This window comes from Caretta caretta, chromosome 11 (assembly GCF_965140235.1).
Source record: "Caretta caretta isolate rCarCar2 chromosome 11, rCarCar1.hap1, whole genome shotgun sequence".
Taxonomy (NCBI): Eukaryota; Metazoa; Chordata; order Testudines; family Cheloniidae; genus Caretta; species Caretta caretta.
Genome location: NC_134216.1, coordinates 19,106,593 through 19,121,847, shown reverse-complemented (window position 1 = coordinate 19,121,847; position 15,255 = coordinate 19,106,593). Strand labels below are relative to the sequence as shown.

Here is a 15,255-nt window from a genome sequence, read left to right as displayed (position 1 = left end):
ATTCTGACACTGTTTCATATCACTTCCATCTATTTGCTAGCCGTTATCCCCACTGCACACTCCACAAAATGTGTGCTACTCTGAATCTGGGCTAGGGCTGAAAACCAGCTGTGGGGAAGAGAGCGTTGGGTCCAGTGCTTAATTTGTGCCGGGGCTGAGCCTCAGCACCTCTAGGTTTGGCAGTTCATAGCCCTGGCACCTCTGGGCTTGCCAGGTCAGTTGTGAAACTAAAAAAACTGCTTGATCCCCCCCACTTATTTCATTACAAATTAAGCACTGGTTTGGGCCACTTTGAGGAGCGTCCTTCCCTCCTCTGGGTCTCCTCCGGCATGCCCCCCAGGCCATCCAGCACAGAGCCCTTGTTATGAGAGCGAGCCAGGGCCCCATGGCGCAGCACAGGGTACTGGCTGAGAGGGGCTACCAGCCTGCTTCCCCCCTCCCCAACGCCGGCTACCACAGCTCCAGTCTGGAGGTGGAGAGCAGACTCTCCGCAGGAAGGCGGAAGTGCAAGAGCAAAGCCCTGGCTGTCGGGGCACCCGGCGCCCCGCGGGAACGGCCGCAGGACAAGAGGCAGGGCACCGGCAGCAGCCTGGCAGAGCCTCCCCTCCCCGAATGGGTTGCCCGCGCCACCCCCGGACCCGCAGGCAGCGGCTGGGGCTGGGGCAGCCGCACATGCTCACTGGCGGACGGGGCATATGCGGCGGACACCCCCCACCGGGGAGGAGCCACAGGCAGGCTGCCACCGAGCGCGGGGGGTGGGGGGGGGAGGAGCGGGGGGATTATAAGAGTCCGGGGCGCGCCCGAGGGACTCCGGATTGTATGCGGCGCGGCGGCAAGTTGCGGAGCGCAGCGAGACTCGTGGGCAGCTCGGAGGCAAGGAGCGGCGGGGATGGCGGACGCCACGGACACCCTGGACGTAAGTGCGGCGGGGCTGGGGGGACGAAGGCGGGCGCGGGGCGCGGGCGGGAGCCTGCCCCCAGCACTTGCCGCGGCGCGGGAGCTGTTTGCACCGGGGCCGCCGCCAGGAGCCCGCACGCGCACCCCTGTGCCAGCTGTTTGCCAACAAAAGTGCACGGAGACCTGGGGCCAGTTGCGGGTGGCAGGCGCGTCCTCTCTGCGCGGCTGGAGACGGGGGCGCAAGGGGCGAGGCGGCGGCCACCTTCGCCTAACGGGATCCGGTGTGCGCTTCGCCTCTCTTCTCCCTCCTTTCCCAGCGGAGGCGCCCGGAGATGGACTTGCAGGGCGGGCGGAGAGACCTGCGCTGAGTCCCGCACTCAGGCTCTGAGCCCCCTTAAAACTTGGCGGGGTTTGCAGAGGGTGAAAGGGCGGGGTTTGGTCCCCAGCCTCTTGCTCTACTTGCGGCCCCTTAGGCGTTTTAAAGCGGAGCTGTCAGACTTGAAGTGAACGATGAATTTCGAACACTTTCCTTCGGTCCTTGCTGCCTTCTCTCCCAGTGTTAATGACAAGGGCTGTCCGTGCTGGCTTGAGCGCGCTGTTACAATGTAAGATTTCGGGCGGATGGTGCCGCCGTGATGAGTTTGCTAAAAAAGAAAAGTTGGATCCACTTGGAGCAAGCCTATTTGTTGCAGCCAGCCCCGAAATTCCAGTCAAATTGCTGGAACGAGTCAAATTGCTCCTAGGGTGCCCAAAGTGCTGGATACAGGTTTTGCAGCACTGGATTGTTGTCGTTGGCTCTACTGTTTTTTCAGTTTAGTCAGCGGAATTTTGGGGCCAGCTACCAGATTTTGGGATTTGCAGTGCTTTCGAGCCAGGATGCATCAGCCGCCTGATATCTTGGAGATGTGGTGGTGGACTATGAGTACCCACACTTTCGCTCCTTATGATCTCCTAGGATGCATAAACCCTATGCAAATATTATATGTATATAAATAAAGAGTAATTGCATAAGAGTGGTCAGTCCTTCCAGCCTGTATTGCTTTGCGAGATTGGTGCTTAGCCGTTGGTGGTTTCCTGATGCACTTGCATGCCTGATGCCTCCACTGTTTCGCTTCCTTTTTTCACTAGCGGGCATAATTCAACACCAGCTCGGCTCCAACAATCCCTCTTAGTCCCATGGGCCCCTGCAACCACAGCAGAGGGAGGGAAAGATGTTTGCTCATGGTGACCTTTCTAAGGGTTGTGGATCTCCTCTAGTTTAGAGGTCACCTCTTCTGAGGAACTGTCAGTTGCTCCTCTGCAGGGAACCCTCACTATTATTGTTTTCTCTCGATAGCATTAGCTGAATTAGGGGGAGATCTGGGGAAGCCGTGTTACTGGTTAGAGGATGCTTATTTATGGACCTCTACACTTCTGTAGTAAGAATTAAAATGAAACTGTTCTTATGAGTGATATTCTTGGGAGAGCTATCCCTACAGTAGCAGGGGATGGGCTAGACGATGCAATAGACCTTTTCCATTGGTAAGGTGAATCTGCTAAAAACATGATACAATAAGTGTACTGAAACCAGGGTAACATTTCAGAGAGTGGCAATTATCCTTTGCGCCCTCTCCCCACACACAAACATTGTTCCCAAGGTTCATGTTTCCCAAAGGGGAAAATGAAGTAGAAGTAATCAAAAATTTTAAATATTGTTTTGATAATTAAGTTTAACGTAAACTTCATTTTACTATGGTTTTTTTATTAGTATTTGGATGGCTTTTCCTGTCCCCTGACCATACCTTCTTAGGAGGCTCTTTAGACATTAATGTGAAAATATCTGTACATAGTGAAAAGTCTTAGCAGAGGTGGAGTTGAGGTCTAACAGCTTTTCTTTCATTTTATTGTAGCTGTATTCTGGGTTCACCATTGAATTTCCTGATAATGGCACTGATGAGCTTGGTTCTGGCCGTGACTACGGGGACTTCAAAGAGCCATGCTTTGGGCATGAAAATGCTAATTTTAACCGTATCTTTTTGCCAGTCATCTACTCCATCATCTTCCTGACCGGAATCATTGGCAACGGATTGGTTATCGTTGTCATGGGCTACCAGAAGAAATTAAGAAGCATGACCGACAAATACAGGTTGCACCTTTCAGTGGCTGACCTCCTGTTTGTCATCACTTTGCCATTCTGGTCTGTGGATGCAGCTATAAGCTGGTACTTCGGGAACTTTCTGTGCAAGACAGTCCATGTCATTTACACTGTCAACCTATACAGCAGTGTCCTGATTTTGGCCTTCATAAGTTTAGATCGTTACCTGGCGATAGTCCATGCTACCAATAGCCAGAGACCAAGAAAGCTGTTAGCTGAAAAGGTAGTGTACATAGGCGTATGGCTACCAGCCATGCTTTTGACAGTGCCTGATATAATCTTTGCCAGTACCAGTGAAGTAGATGGAAGGTATGTATGTGATCGCGTCTACCCTCATGACAACTGGCTGATTTCATTCAGATTTCAGCATATTTTGGTAGGATTTGTGTTGCCTGGTCTAATAATCCTGATTTGCTACTGTATTATAATTTCTAAGCTGTCACACTCCAAGGGTCACCAGAAGCGCAAAGCATTGAAGACTACAGTCATTCTCATCCTTGCCTTTTTTGCCTGCTGGCTGCCTTACTACATTGGCATCAGCACAGACACCTTCATCCTGCTTGGAATCATCAGGCATGACTGCAGCTTTGAGACGATAGTACACAAATGGATCTCTATTACAGAAGCCATAGCATTTTTCCACTGTTGCCTGAATCCGATTCTTTATGCCTTCTTGGGTGCCAAATTCAAAACATCAGCACAAAATGCCTTGACATCAGTTAGCAGAGGATCAAGCCTTAAGATCCTTTCCAAAGGTAAACGTGGGGGACATTCTTCTGTTTCTACAGAGTCAGAGTCTTCAAGTTTTCATTCCAGCTAACACATTCTCCTTCTCATCATTTTGTAATAAAGAACATTTTTTGTAAGAAGTTACACAAGATTTCAGAAAAAACAAGACTGACCATAATGTACAGTTTTATTTACGGTTGGATTTTTATATTTTCTTTTAGTTTCTGTGAAGTTCAATTGACTTATTTATATAAACACTTTCTTGTTGATGGCAAAGTGTCTAGGCAGGACCTGTGGACAAGTGGTTAGTTCATGAAGTTTTAGTGCTTGTCTGGTTGTATAGATACGTGAACTAAACACTTTTAGAGTGTAGAAAGTGACTGTTTAAAATTTAGAAAATGTTTTTCTGTTGTTTGTATGTAAATGTTCCAAATATGTTCCTGTTAAAAATTCTTTTGATTGATATTCAAGAATTCCCCCTCACCCCCCAAGCTGTTTGGTTTACAATAGTTTAATTCTGCTGTAGACAATGTCACTTATAACCAAAGCCTCTTCTGTCAAATGTTAGATTTTTTTTTCCAATTCTCAGTAATGGATTGGTTTGCAAAACTCTGCTGTGTAAGGTTGTTAATAAAAGTACATGATAAAAACTATTTTGGTATGTTCTTCAGGTCTTAATTCCATATACTTTATTTTTCTTACCACTTTGAGTTGCAGTTATTAATGTTCAATCTTTGAAACCAACATAACTCATCTGATATGGGCCTAGGGGAAAACAAGAGGTTTCATATATATTGCTTGTCCAGTGATGAAACAAACTATAGTTATCAATACAGACAACTGAGCAGCTTAGGGCATTTATTTTGTACCAATTTGTTAATGCTTTTTCCATTAAAACACACACTTAGTGTAGCCAACATTGCATTTACAATAGCTTATCCCCACTTCAGTTAAACTGTTAATGGCTATTTGGGGGGGGAAAAAAAGCAGCTTCCTTTATTGTAATATACTACACCCAGAAAGTCCATTTAACCACCTTAACAGGTGCTATCAGCCTCTTAAGGAAAATCAAAAACATCCACATTAGAATGAGATTCTAACTGCTCATGGTAAGTATGCAACTTCCATAAAGTGCTGTTTTTCCAGGTGCTGTCTGATATCTGCATGTAACAAATCAGATTGGCAGTGTGTAGATATTTTGAAAGGAGATTTTACACTTAATGTAATTATATGCAATCCAAGTTAAACTCCCACTCTGTATAATACACATCAGAAAAAATTGAAATCATGTTTGTAAGTACTACTAGAATACAATCTAATACAAATTCTCGTGAGCCTTTTGCGATATCCTGACAAATAGATGATTTCCTGTCTTTTAAAATTGTTTTACATGTGCTTCCCCTATAAGTGTATTATATTTATATTTGTATTGCCTAAGGCAACATTGGGGTCTGATCCTGCTGACACTGACATCAATGGTGATAGATTAGGCCCATGGTTTGCAAGTCAAAAGGTGACAAATGCTCCAATTTAGAATGCCACTTAAGCACATGCTTAACTTTAAGCAGGTAAGTAGACGGATTGAAGTTAAGCATGTACTTTACTAAATCAGGGCCCTGCCACCCATTCCAAAAAGTACAGATCTACTTGAACAGGAACAGTCCTCCCAAATGGAGGACAGATATGTCCCTCCTCTTTCACCTGTTCATAACACTTCAAAAACCCTTCCTGATGTCCTTATAAAGTCAAATCCTAAACTTCTGCAATAAGCAGTAGGGTTTTTTAACTGGCAGTTCCATAAGCCAACAATAGTCAAAGTAACTGAACCAAAATCCTTTCCTCTAATAGACATTTTATTCCAGCTGGAAACAAAGGTGGTATGCTGTTTCCTTTGTGAAAAGTGTTTTCCCCCCACAGAGATTTCTCCATTGAGCTGCCCACATCCTGGTACAAATCCCAAGCAAAGTCAATAGTTCGTTTGCCATGCAGTGAAGTAACTTATTGTTACTGAACTCATGTATAAACCATGTTACTGAGACAAGGTTTCTTAAAAGGTCAGTAATGTGGTTTCATTTCTATAGTGTTCAAATTAAAAAAATATCACATGCATGTTGCCGCTAAGCTTAATTAACATATTCTGAGGACTGTATAACTTAACATTTATTCTGTTTAAAATTTCAAAACCTGTAGTTGGGCAATTTACATTTTTTGTCCTAGGGGGAAAAAAAATACTATTTTTTTTTAGATATCCAGGCAAAGTAGAAACTCTTATAATTAGTGTTACAATTCTATTTCCTTATGCTAGTTATTACTGCGTATTAAAACTGAATTCAAAAGTAGTAAATAATAGATACTCAGCCAAGAAGGAAAGCACTTTGAGTATAATTTTTGTGTTCCCACTTGAACAGAAGACATTGTCAAGTGCTTTTTACATCACTAACAATCGTACGTTTGTTGTTTTGATCTTTTTAAAAGATATATTGTTCGTATTAGCCACACAGCTCTCTTAACTGGCATTTCAGCAAAACCCATTGAGTCAGAATGTGTTCCCACATGGGCGAGTATCCTAATGCTTTTATGGGGTTGCAGTGGTGTAAGGGCAGAATTTGTAAAATGTGTTAAAAATCTGAGTGATCATTTTTATGTATTTCTATTTCCTTGTTCTTTATTATTTAGGATACTTGCATGAATACAGGATCTTTGTGTCAGAGTTCATCTGTTTATTCCCCACCTGAAGTCATGTAATCCTCAGTGACATCAGCTCGGGAATTAGCAGCAGGAACAGATGAATTCTTGAGAAACAAAAGATCCTGTTTTCATCCAATTGCCCTGCATAACAGAAAATACAAGGGAAGCAAAATGAAGGGAAAAGATATGGGGGCAGAACTTCCTAAATAGAATATTAGTTTCTTGCTTTTTAAGTTTTCTGTGAAGAACCAGTTACTCATTGATTTTGACTCATTTGTTTCCACCCCTATCCAATTACTCAGTCTCCTTCAGTTCCAATTACAAAAGACTTACTGGCTATCAACCTTCTGCTGCTTAGTTGTTGAGGAAATGTTTGTAGCACTCTTAACATTAATTTAAGTCATTCCCATTACACTTTGCAATCAGTCAACCTTTACTTTAGGCAGAGAATCAGTGGAAGAGAATGTGTAAGAAAACCAATAGTGCATGCTACCAGTGAAGATCATTGAAAGGAGACCTTTAAAAACAAAACACAGGAAATGTTTGTGTGGAAAATAGGCTAGTGAATTAAAACATCAGAGGCCAACTCCAACAGTCTTTCGGGATTTATTACACAAAACTACCTCAATGGGATCTGAGAGAGTAATCCTTGCAGGACCATGTCCTCAACATTTAGTAAGAGTTGTAAGATCTTTTGGGATTTGGCTCCAGAAAAGAAAACAAGGAAAAAATAGAACACATTTTTAAAGAAGTAAATTACACAACTTGAAATATTACTGAGATTTATTGAGACATTTGTAAATTAAATTCAAATCTGTCATGAGGAAACTCAGTAAAAAATTATGGACCCAATTATTTTCTGTTACACTACTAGACTACACTCTGCAGATTTGCAGTTGTGTAAACAAAAAGCAGAATTTGCCTCATTTTAATTTGTTTTCACTATCTTTAAATACATCATAAAACTGAGGGCCTGACTTTGCTCTTATATCAGTGTAAATCAGGAGCAATTTCACTTTAAGTCAATAGATTTACCCAGTGTAAAACTGGTGTTAGAGGTGAATCAGATCCTCAGGTTCCAGTCCACACATTGGAATAATCTCTGGGCAAATCAAACCCACACATCAGAATTTCAGAAATACAAACTTCAGTCTCTTTCCAAATTAGTCATGCTTTAGTAAGCAGAATAATCAGTTAATTTGTTTAATTTTCAAGACACCCATAATGCCTAGTCACACCACTTTACAATATATAATAAAACAATAGCTATGTCTATCCTCTCCTAAAAACATCAGACAAGGCACAGCAAATGCAGCCCACATATAACCTCTGGTTACAACCTAGTTCATGTATGTTTACTTGTGCTAAAGTGATATACAGGGCTAAAAGATCTATAATATATTCACCGAGGCCCAAATACTCTCTTTCTGTGCAAAAGTGCTCAGAGAGGAATAGAGTAATACATACTCAAACACCTCAGCTGTACTTGAATTGCAGTTTGCAAACTCTCCTTCCCTGGTCTGGGGGACTGTCAGGGTTTGAAAGAGAGCAGAAGCAGCTGAGTAGAGGGAGTCATCTGGATTGCCCTGCAAACTTGTGCCTCGGCTATGGCAGGACCAGTAGCCATACTCCCCAGCAATATTCTGTCATTCTGAGGGGTTTTGGGAGTGCACACTGAAGGGTTAAGGCTACCTTGGGAAACATTAACTCTCCACAAATTTTCCTATGGCTTTAATTTGAGGACCTCAACACACTTTAAAAACATTAGGTAATGCTCCCAATGTCCCACTGAGGTAGGTAAGTACTATACCTTTTTATAAATTGGTAAAGTGAGGCCAAGAGGTTCAGATCCTGATTTTCAGAGGTACTGAGTGCCTATAGCTCCCATTGACTCCCTTTTTTAGCACGTCTGAAAAATCAGGCCCTAAGCAACTTGTCCAGGATGACACAGTGAGCCACTAGCAAAGTCTGAATTAAAATACAATCATTTAACTACTGCTATGATGGGAGCATTATAAATGCTAAAGATTAGTTCAGCAGATACCTCTATCCCCTGGACCATGCTAGGCAGAACTAAGTTCAGAGTAATTGTCTGTTTTCCTTCACTCTGCTGCCCCAATTGGGAGCACAGTCAGAATACTGTGTTGTTGGAGAAGGCATTACACAATAATCCGTTACATTTTATATTCTCTCTCCTATGCTGGCCAAAGCAGATGGCACGGACTCGACACTTCACAGCTCAGTTCTGAACTTGGGTGGTTCAGAGGTCATAAACAGAAGTTCCAGGATGCAATAAGCAGGTAAAGGAAAGCTCTCTTATTTTTCCTTGGCTAGTCTCACTGCACAGATCTTTTAGAGTGGGTTCTACATCCAAGCTTATGTATAAATCAGAACAAATTCACCAGGAAAATATAAAGGAAATTACAATAAACCATGTAGCCATTTACACAAATGCTGAAAGGTTTATCTTGTGATGGTGGAGCTCAAATTGGACAATGAACAAAATGGCCCGCTCTACACATTCAGTTGAAAAGGCCATTTTTTATATTGTTTGGGAAAGGAAATAGCATGATGAGGAAGCATTTCCTTGATCCAGAATGCCCCAAAGTCCCCTAACAATGGTGCATTCTCATATAATGCAGAGTGATGAAACTTGGGAAATACTTAAGCAGATAGGGCCTTATTAGTTTTGCTCAAAGGATGCCACTCCCTCACTTCATGTTTTGAAAGCTCTACACATTAGGTTCCTCCTTGTCGTTAAAACACAAACACAACTGCCGGTCACAAGTAAGTAGCACCGTAAGAGATGACTAAGATAATTGATTATGAAGAGTCTACAACATTTAGAATTTCAGAAAATGTTTTCTCTCAATTATACAAAATATATTGTCTTTTTAATTTTTTCTCCCAATATATATAATCTTTAACGTGCCTAGGGTTCATTAAGCTTTTCATACCTACTGTAGTGCAGTCAACGAAGTTCTGATTCTGCTGCCACTCTGGTACTGATGCAGGGCAGAGTTACATGGTAGAAACCAACAAATCCAGTCCAAATGGAGGCTGGCTCACATGTACATAATTGTGAGCACTTTCACGTGTGGATCCAAGAAATAAAATCCTGGTTCAATTGCAGTCATTGGCAAAACTCCCATTGATTTCAATGGAGTGAGGATTTCACCCAAGGTTGTGTTGCAGGTCGGATAGGAGGACAGAGGGTTTAGCACGCCTACTTTCTCAAGTGTGGACAAGTCTCCCGTGACATACTCTCATTTAATTCAATGCACGCACTATCTGCAGAATCATGCCTTTTATTTGGACACATTCTAATAACCCAATCCAACGCCAGCTGAACACAATGAAGTCTTTCCACTGACTTCAATGGGAGGCAGCAGAGATGACCCATGCCTGCCCATAGTGTGTGTGTGGAGGAGGGGCAGAGTGAGGGCAGGCAGCTCCAGCATTGTTACTGAGCATGTTCAGTCCGTGTGTGCAGGCTCAGTACAAGCCAAGCAGCAAATCTGGGGAGGGCAGGGGGGCAAGAATATGACCCTGCATATCACCACCACTACCCCAGCGCCTCTGGGCCCACAAAAAGGTAGACATTTTAACATGGAGCACATGGAATTGTTCTGCTGAATGTAACTGAAATAAAAGACCATATAATTTACTTTTTTCAGCAACGTTTTGTCTTGCTGTCGGGAGCCCTGCATGTGTAGCTTTCAACAACTCATGAGCAGTTAGTTCTAGTGGCACCTATGTATTTGAAAGAAATGGGCCAATATTTTTAAAATACCCCCTGAAATTCACATCAGAACAGACTCTCACCAGACAAACATGGTCAATGGTATAAGAAATTTAAATTTTTCATTGAAGTATCACACTGTCCAGTCATTTTTTGCTATTGATGTTTTCCCCTGCTGTTTCTACTTTCCTCTTTTTGAAGTTACAAAAACATTTCTCTCTTCTCCTGCTTTGCCTGTTTTTTAATATATCTTTATAAATTATTAAACAGTTCTACAAAACTATACATAACATAAAATATGGAGGAGCAACAAATAAACACTTTACAAAGCACAAATACCTGGCTGTCCACAATACCCCCTTAGCCATCTCATGTACCTCACTCGTCCACATCTGGGTTTTGCCTTAGACAGAAGATAAATTCCTCCCATATCACATGAAATTCTTCAATTTCCTATTGAAATGTTGATTTTTATTTTCAAGTTTCTTATAATGCAAACACAACCTATTCTTGTTTACGTCCTAGGCCCTTATTCAGCACTCCTTAATCAGGCAGATCTCCTGCTGACCTCATCAAGAAGTCTGTATGAATGCAGTGTGCTGATGAGGCCCCTTATCTGTGTGTCAGTGTCCTCAATGATGTCAACACAGCTCTGAGAATAGGGTTTGTCAATTAACTTTTGTTCTCCATGCTGGTGGCTACCACTGCAAAGCAATCATAAAGCTGGACAGCAGTCATAATTATCAGTTTCATGTCTAAGTGTCACCCTTCCCTAGGCATACGGGACATTGCAAAACAGCCACAATAAACGTAACAAACATGCAAAATGCAAACAAAACATCCTCACAAAATTTCTCTCACCTCCCACTCCCTTCATTCTTCTAGGTTGCTCCCTTGGTAGCCGTTTCCCGTGGTTGTCTTTGCACCCCTTCTCCCATGCTGTCACTTATACCAGGATTCTCCACGTGGGGCACCAAGTGGTCTTCAGTCAACTGCCTATTTAAAACACACTTCTTCTGCTAAGCTTCTCATCTATTTCCACCAAAGAAAGACATGTTATTTGCAACAACACTGGGCCAAACTGTACCCTCCATTACCCTGGAGCAAGCCAGTGGATTCCTATCAGAAAAACAGAGAGCAGAGATTGGCCTCTCTCTCTCTCTCTCTCTCTAGTGTAGGTTTTTGTTGTTTTAAATGACACTGGTAGTTAAATATATCTTGTGAGAATCTGGATCATTACGGAATATACTACTTTCTGGTTAGATTTTAAGCTCTTGGAGACAGGGATCATTTCTCTCTTGATTTTGTACCACTGGCCAGCACACTCTTGGAACTCTAACACAAGTGTACTGATAAATAAAGCTAGGGACCTCTGACAAGAATAAAAAGGGAGAGGGAAAGGATTATTGTATAAACAAATGGTCAGAGTGAATATTCTTAAAAACCAGTGGATATAGTTAAACACTGGGGAGAATAATTTTAAATTATTCTTTAAAGGTGTGGATGGATGGACTGAGATGGATGACAATAGGAAACTGAGTCCCACTTCCCCCACAACAAAAGCTTGATCATCAAGATGGAGTCAGAGCACAAAATCCTGTCAGCATAAGGTTGAAGGAGATATTTAATAACGTTGGCTTTTTAAACTAGAAGATATGTAATAGAGATGCAGTTAGACTACAGAGAGAACATGATGGGATGTTCTACTTTTCTGATTATAACTTCTAACGTAAGTCAAATGCGAGAAGCTAACCATTATCAATCTTCATCCAATATGGCCTAATCTTTCTGTACAAAGTCCTCAGAGAGTAGAAACTGGTTTTCACCTTGCTTAACCACCAGTTAAAAATTAGAAGGGCTTTGCCATTTAAGCATTCCGTTTTTGCTTTAAGTATTACCCTGTAAAGCTCTCCTGACTGTTAACTGAGGCATAAATCAAGGGAGAAACTGGTTTCGAGTTTAGAAGTGGGGCTAGGAAAAATGTTTTCAGCCTCGGCCTGAATCCCAGCTTTGGTGTAAGACAAGAAAACATAGTAACCCCAATTTCTGTTAGCCAAAATGAATTGTTGTACAAATCTAGGTTGTGTTGTCTGCATAATTGGAGCTACCCTATGCTCTTGGTACCCTGAAAGAGATTGGAAGGGCTGTGCTCTGGTCAGAGTACCCAAAATGCAATACCACAGCAGTCTCACCAGTTTTGGAACTGGACAGCATTTCTAGCTAGTGCCGAGGGAGTAGTGGAGTCATGACCCACTCTCACACTGCCCCTTCCCACTAGTTACTACCTATGAGGACACTTTGTGGCTGACTTCTGCATACAGAGGGGGTGACGGGTGAGGGGTACAGTGTCACTGTACCCTCTCAACCCCTTGCATACTCATGCAGGGGCCACACTGGCCCTTTATGCCTTCACAAGCTGTGGATCTGATCTGCCCTCTTGCTTCAGTTTCCTTGTAATTGCAAGCAAACAGCAGAGATGATTTGCCCACCCACCTACTTATGTAAATCCCTCCTGTGACTGCTCCAGCAGGAAAAGGGCACCTGGCTATGGATATATTTTTCCCGTAAGTGCACAAGCACCAAGGAAACCGAGATAGGCAGACAGTTATCATTTTCACCATTAAGTCCTCAATGAACTCAGGTCACTCAGTGCAGGCAGGATGTTTAAGTGCAGATCAGCTGCTTCTCCAGCAGGCAATAAGCTGTTATATGTCATTTGTCCTGACACAGGTTTCACTTGTCTTGGTGCCAAATAATAGAATTTTTCACATACCTACCAATAGTTCCATAACATGTCAACAGCATACCAGCCTCATTGTTAGTGTACAGTGTCTAACGTATGCAACATTGGACCTGATACTGCTGCACGTGATTTTGCTTACTGACAAAATGGTTGTCAATTTAAGATAAAAATACTGGGCTTGATTTTCCACTCCTTTGCACCTCATGAGGATATACACCCCCATACAAAGTAAGTGTAAACCACCACCAGATCATGCAGCATTTCAAACCCACTGTGCACAGATACAAATGACTATACAAACTGCACGGCAGTGGAAAATCAGGCTCAAGATCTCACATACAGTTCATAACTAGCCAGAAGGGCCTCTGCTTTGAAGAAATGCAGCTCGCCGCTCCCCGTCAAGATACTGTATGTGTGAATATAAGCATCAAATAAATAACTGAGAAGGGCAGAACATGTCTGCACACAAATTCAGCCCATGCACCAGAAAATTAATTGAACCATACAGCGTCTTCCCTCTCCCTTCCACAAAACTCCACAAGTAGATGGACAGCTCACGTTAACAGCTCTTCAGCCATGAAGGTATTTTTAATCCTGAATCAGCAAAACCTGATAATGGACCTGAGCAGCTGCAAATGAAATTATTTTATAAAGAGTGGAGTTAATCCAACCAAAGGTCAGTGGAGATCAAAAACGCTGTCCGTTCAGGACTTAATGATATGTTCCTACCTTTGTGAGCTCCTAATTTCCTTAGATACCTAGGAGGTTATGTCATGGCTAATGCCTCCCAATTGTATAAATGCAACCATAAGCCTGTTTTAAATCAAATTACTGATGATTATCCAGCTCTAAATCATGGAGAAGGCCTGCCATTTTCTCTAATTGGAAAGACTAATTTAATTGTAATGACTATTCTTTCCAGATGCTCTTATGTGTTCCAGAGTATGACAATAAATATTCATGGTTTCTGACAATGAAACATTTAATTGTTTATGATCTGGAAAAGGTGTACAGCTAGTTCTAACACACTGGAATTGTCACACTGCTCAACCATTTTTGTCTTTACCATTGGGATTCACACAACTCCACATACAATACGTCATGGATTCATTCCCAATAAAAAAGGTAGTTGAGAAGACTGAGCAGGTGCTGGCAGGGGTTTACGTCCCCTAGAACAATATAGTAGAGGTGCTGATGATGGAAACCATGTATTTGGTATTACTACTTCAAGCCAGGGGTGTGGCAGTACCCTGAGCACCCTTAGTTCCAGCACCACTGGGTGCTAGTAAATTATGTTCCTCTAAAAGATTCATATATGGATTTTTTGTGGTACTGTATCCTATATTACTTTTTCAGAATGGACAATTAATAAAAATTGGTGCAGTGAAAACCTAATGTATAAGATGGATAAATTGACAGTACCAGAGAGAAAAATTGGCAGTACCAGAGAGAAATAAACAAAATATAAACTAGTATCAAAGGGAGGGAGGGAGGCATTAAGAATGACCCAGGTATTCAAAGTCCTTGTAAGATTTTTCACTAAGTTAAGCCTGAGGACTAGCACACACCAATGACTAGTTAGAAGGGGAGACTTTTATGGTGTTGCATTGATCAAAAATAAAGTAAACCCCAGAAACAACTATAAAGATAGGTAGCAAACTTAGCAGAAATAATGTCTCCATAGGTAAACTTCTATTCCCTTTTTCTCACCACAGCCTCCCAAATTCACCCCTTCTCCTCCCCATAACGAAAAACACACTTTCATTAAAGGAGGCCTTCTTTTAACTGAACTCCACGGAAGAGAAAGTGTAGATTTTTTAATTATATTTTGGAAAGATGTATAAAAACAAATCACAAAGCTTTGCTAAATTGTTTAACTTCATGCAGTTTGAGCAGTTGCATTTAAATGAATAGGACTCATGGTTCATAATATTAAGTACATGCATGAGTCTTTGGAGGATCAGGGCCTAAATGATTCTTCTAAACCAAGGATTTGAGGAGCACTCATTTTATATGACTGTTAAATGAGTCAGATACATCCTTCATATAGTTTCTTTAGTCCTGGTGTTTTAAGCGTTTAATAGAAACCAATAGTATAACATGTGTGTAGAAGACATTGCATATGTTGGAAACATTTGATCCAGATGGACGATAATTGGCTACTGAGGGTCAGATCTATTTTGATAAGGATATAATTATAAATTAAGTACATAAAGGCATCTATAGCACACACTCTGTCATGTGTGTCTCTGCTTTCCATAGGGATTAAATGAATACAGGACTAAATATTTGGTAGGATCCCTTTTATCTCAGAACTGATAA

The 15,255-nt window shown here is 41.9% G+C and overlaps 1 protein-coding gene across 1 annotated transcript; it reads left to right on the top strand.

The window, feature by feature from the left end:
- Nucleotides 1-779: 779 nt before the first annotated feature.
- On the top strand, nucleotides 780-4,413 carry CXCR4 (C-X-C motif chemokine receptor 4). Its single transcript, XM_048870346.2, has 2 exons — nucleotides 780-916; nucleotides 2,787-4,413. The coding sequence occupies exons 1-2, from the start codon at nucleotides 890-892 to the stop codon at nucleotides 3,849-3,851; spliced, it is 1,092 nt and encodes a 363-aa protein (XP_048726303.2). The 5' UTR covers nucleotides 780-889; the 3' UTR covers nucleotides 3,852-4,413.
- The last annotated feature ends 10,842 nt before the right edge of the window (nucleotides 4,414-15,255 follow it).

Coding starts and splice junctions, on each gene's coding strand:
- CXCR4 (XM_048870346.2), top strand. CDS start 890: ATGGCGGACGCCACGGACACCCTGGAC. Junction 917..2,786: donor ACGCCACGGACACCCTGGAC/GTAAGTGCGGCG, acceptor ATTTTATTGTAG/CTGTATTCTGGGTTCACCAT.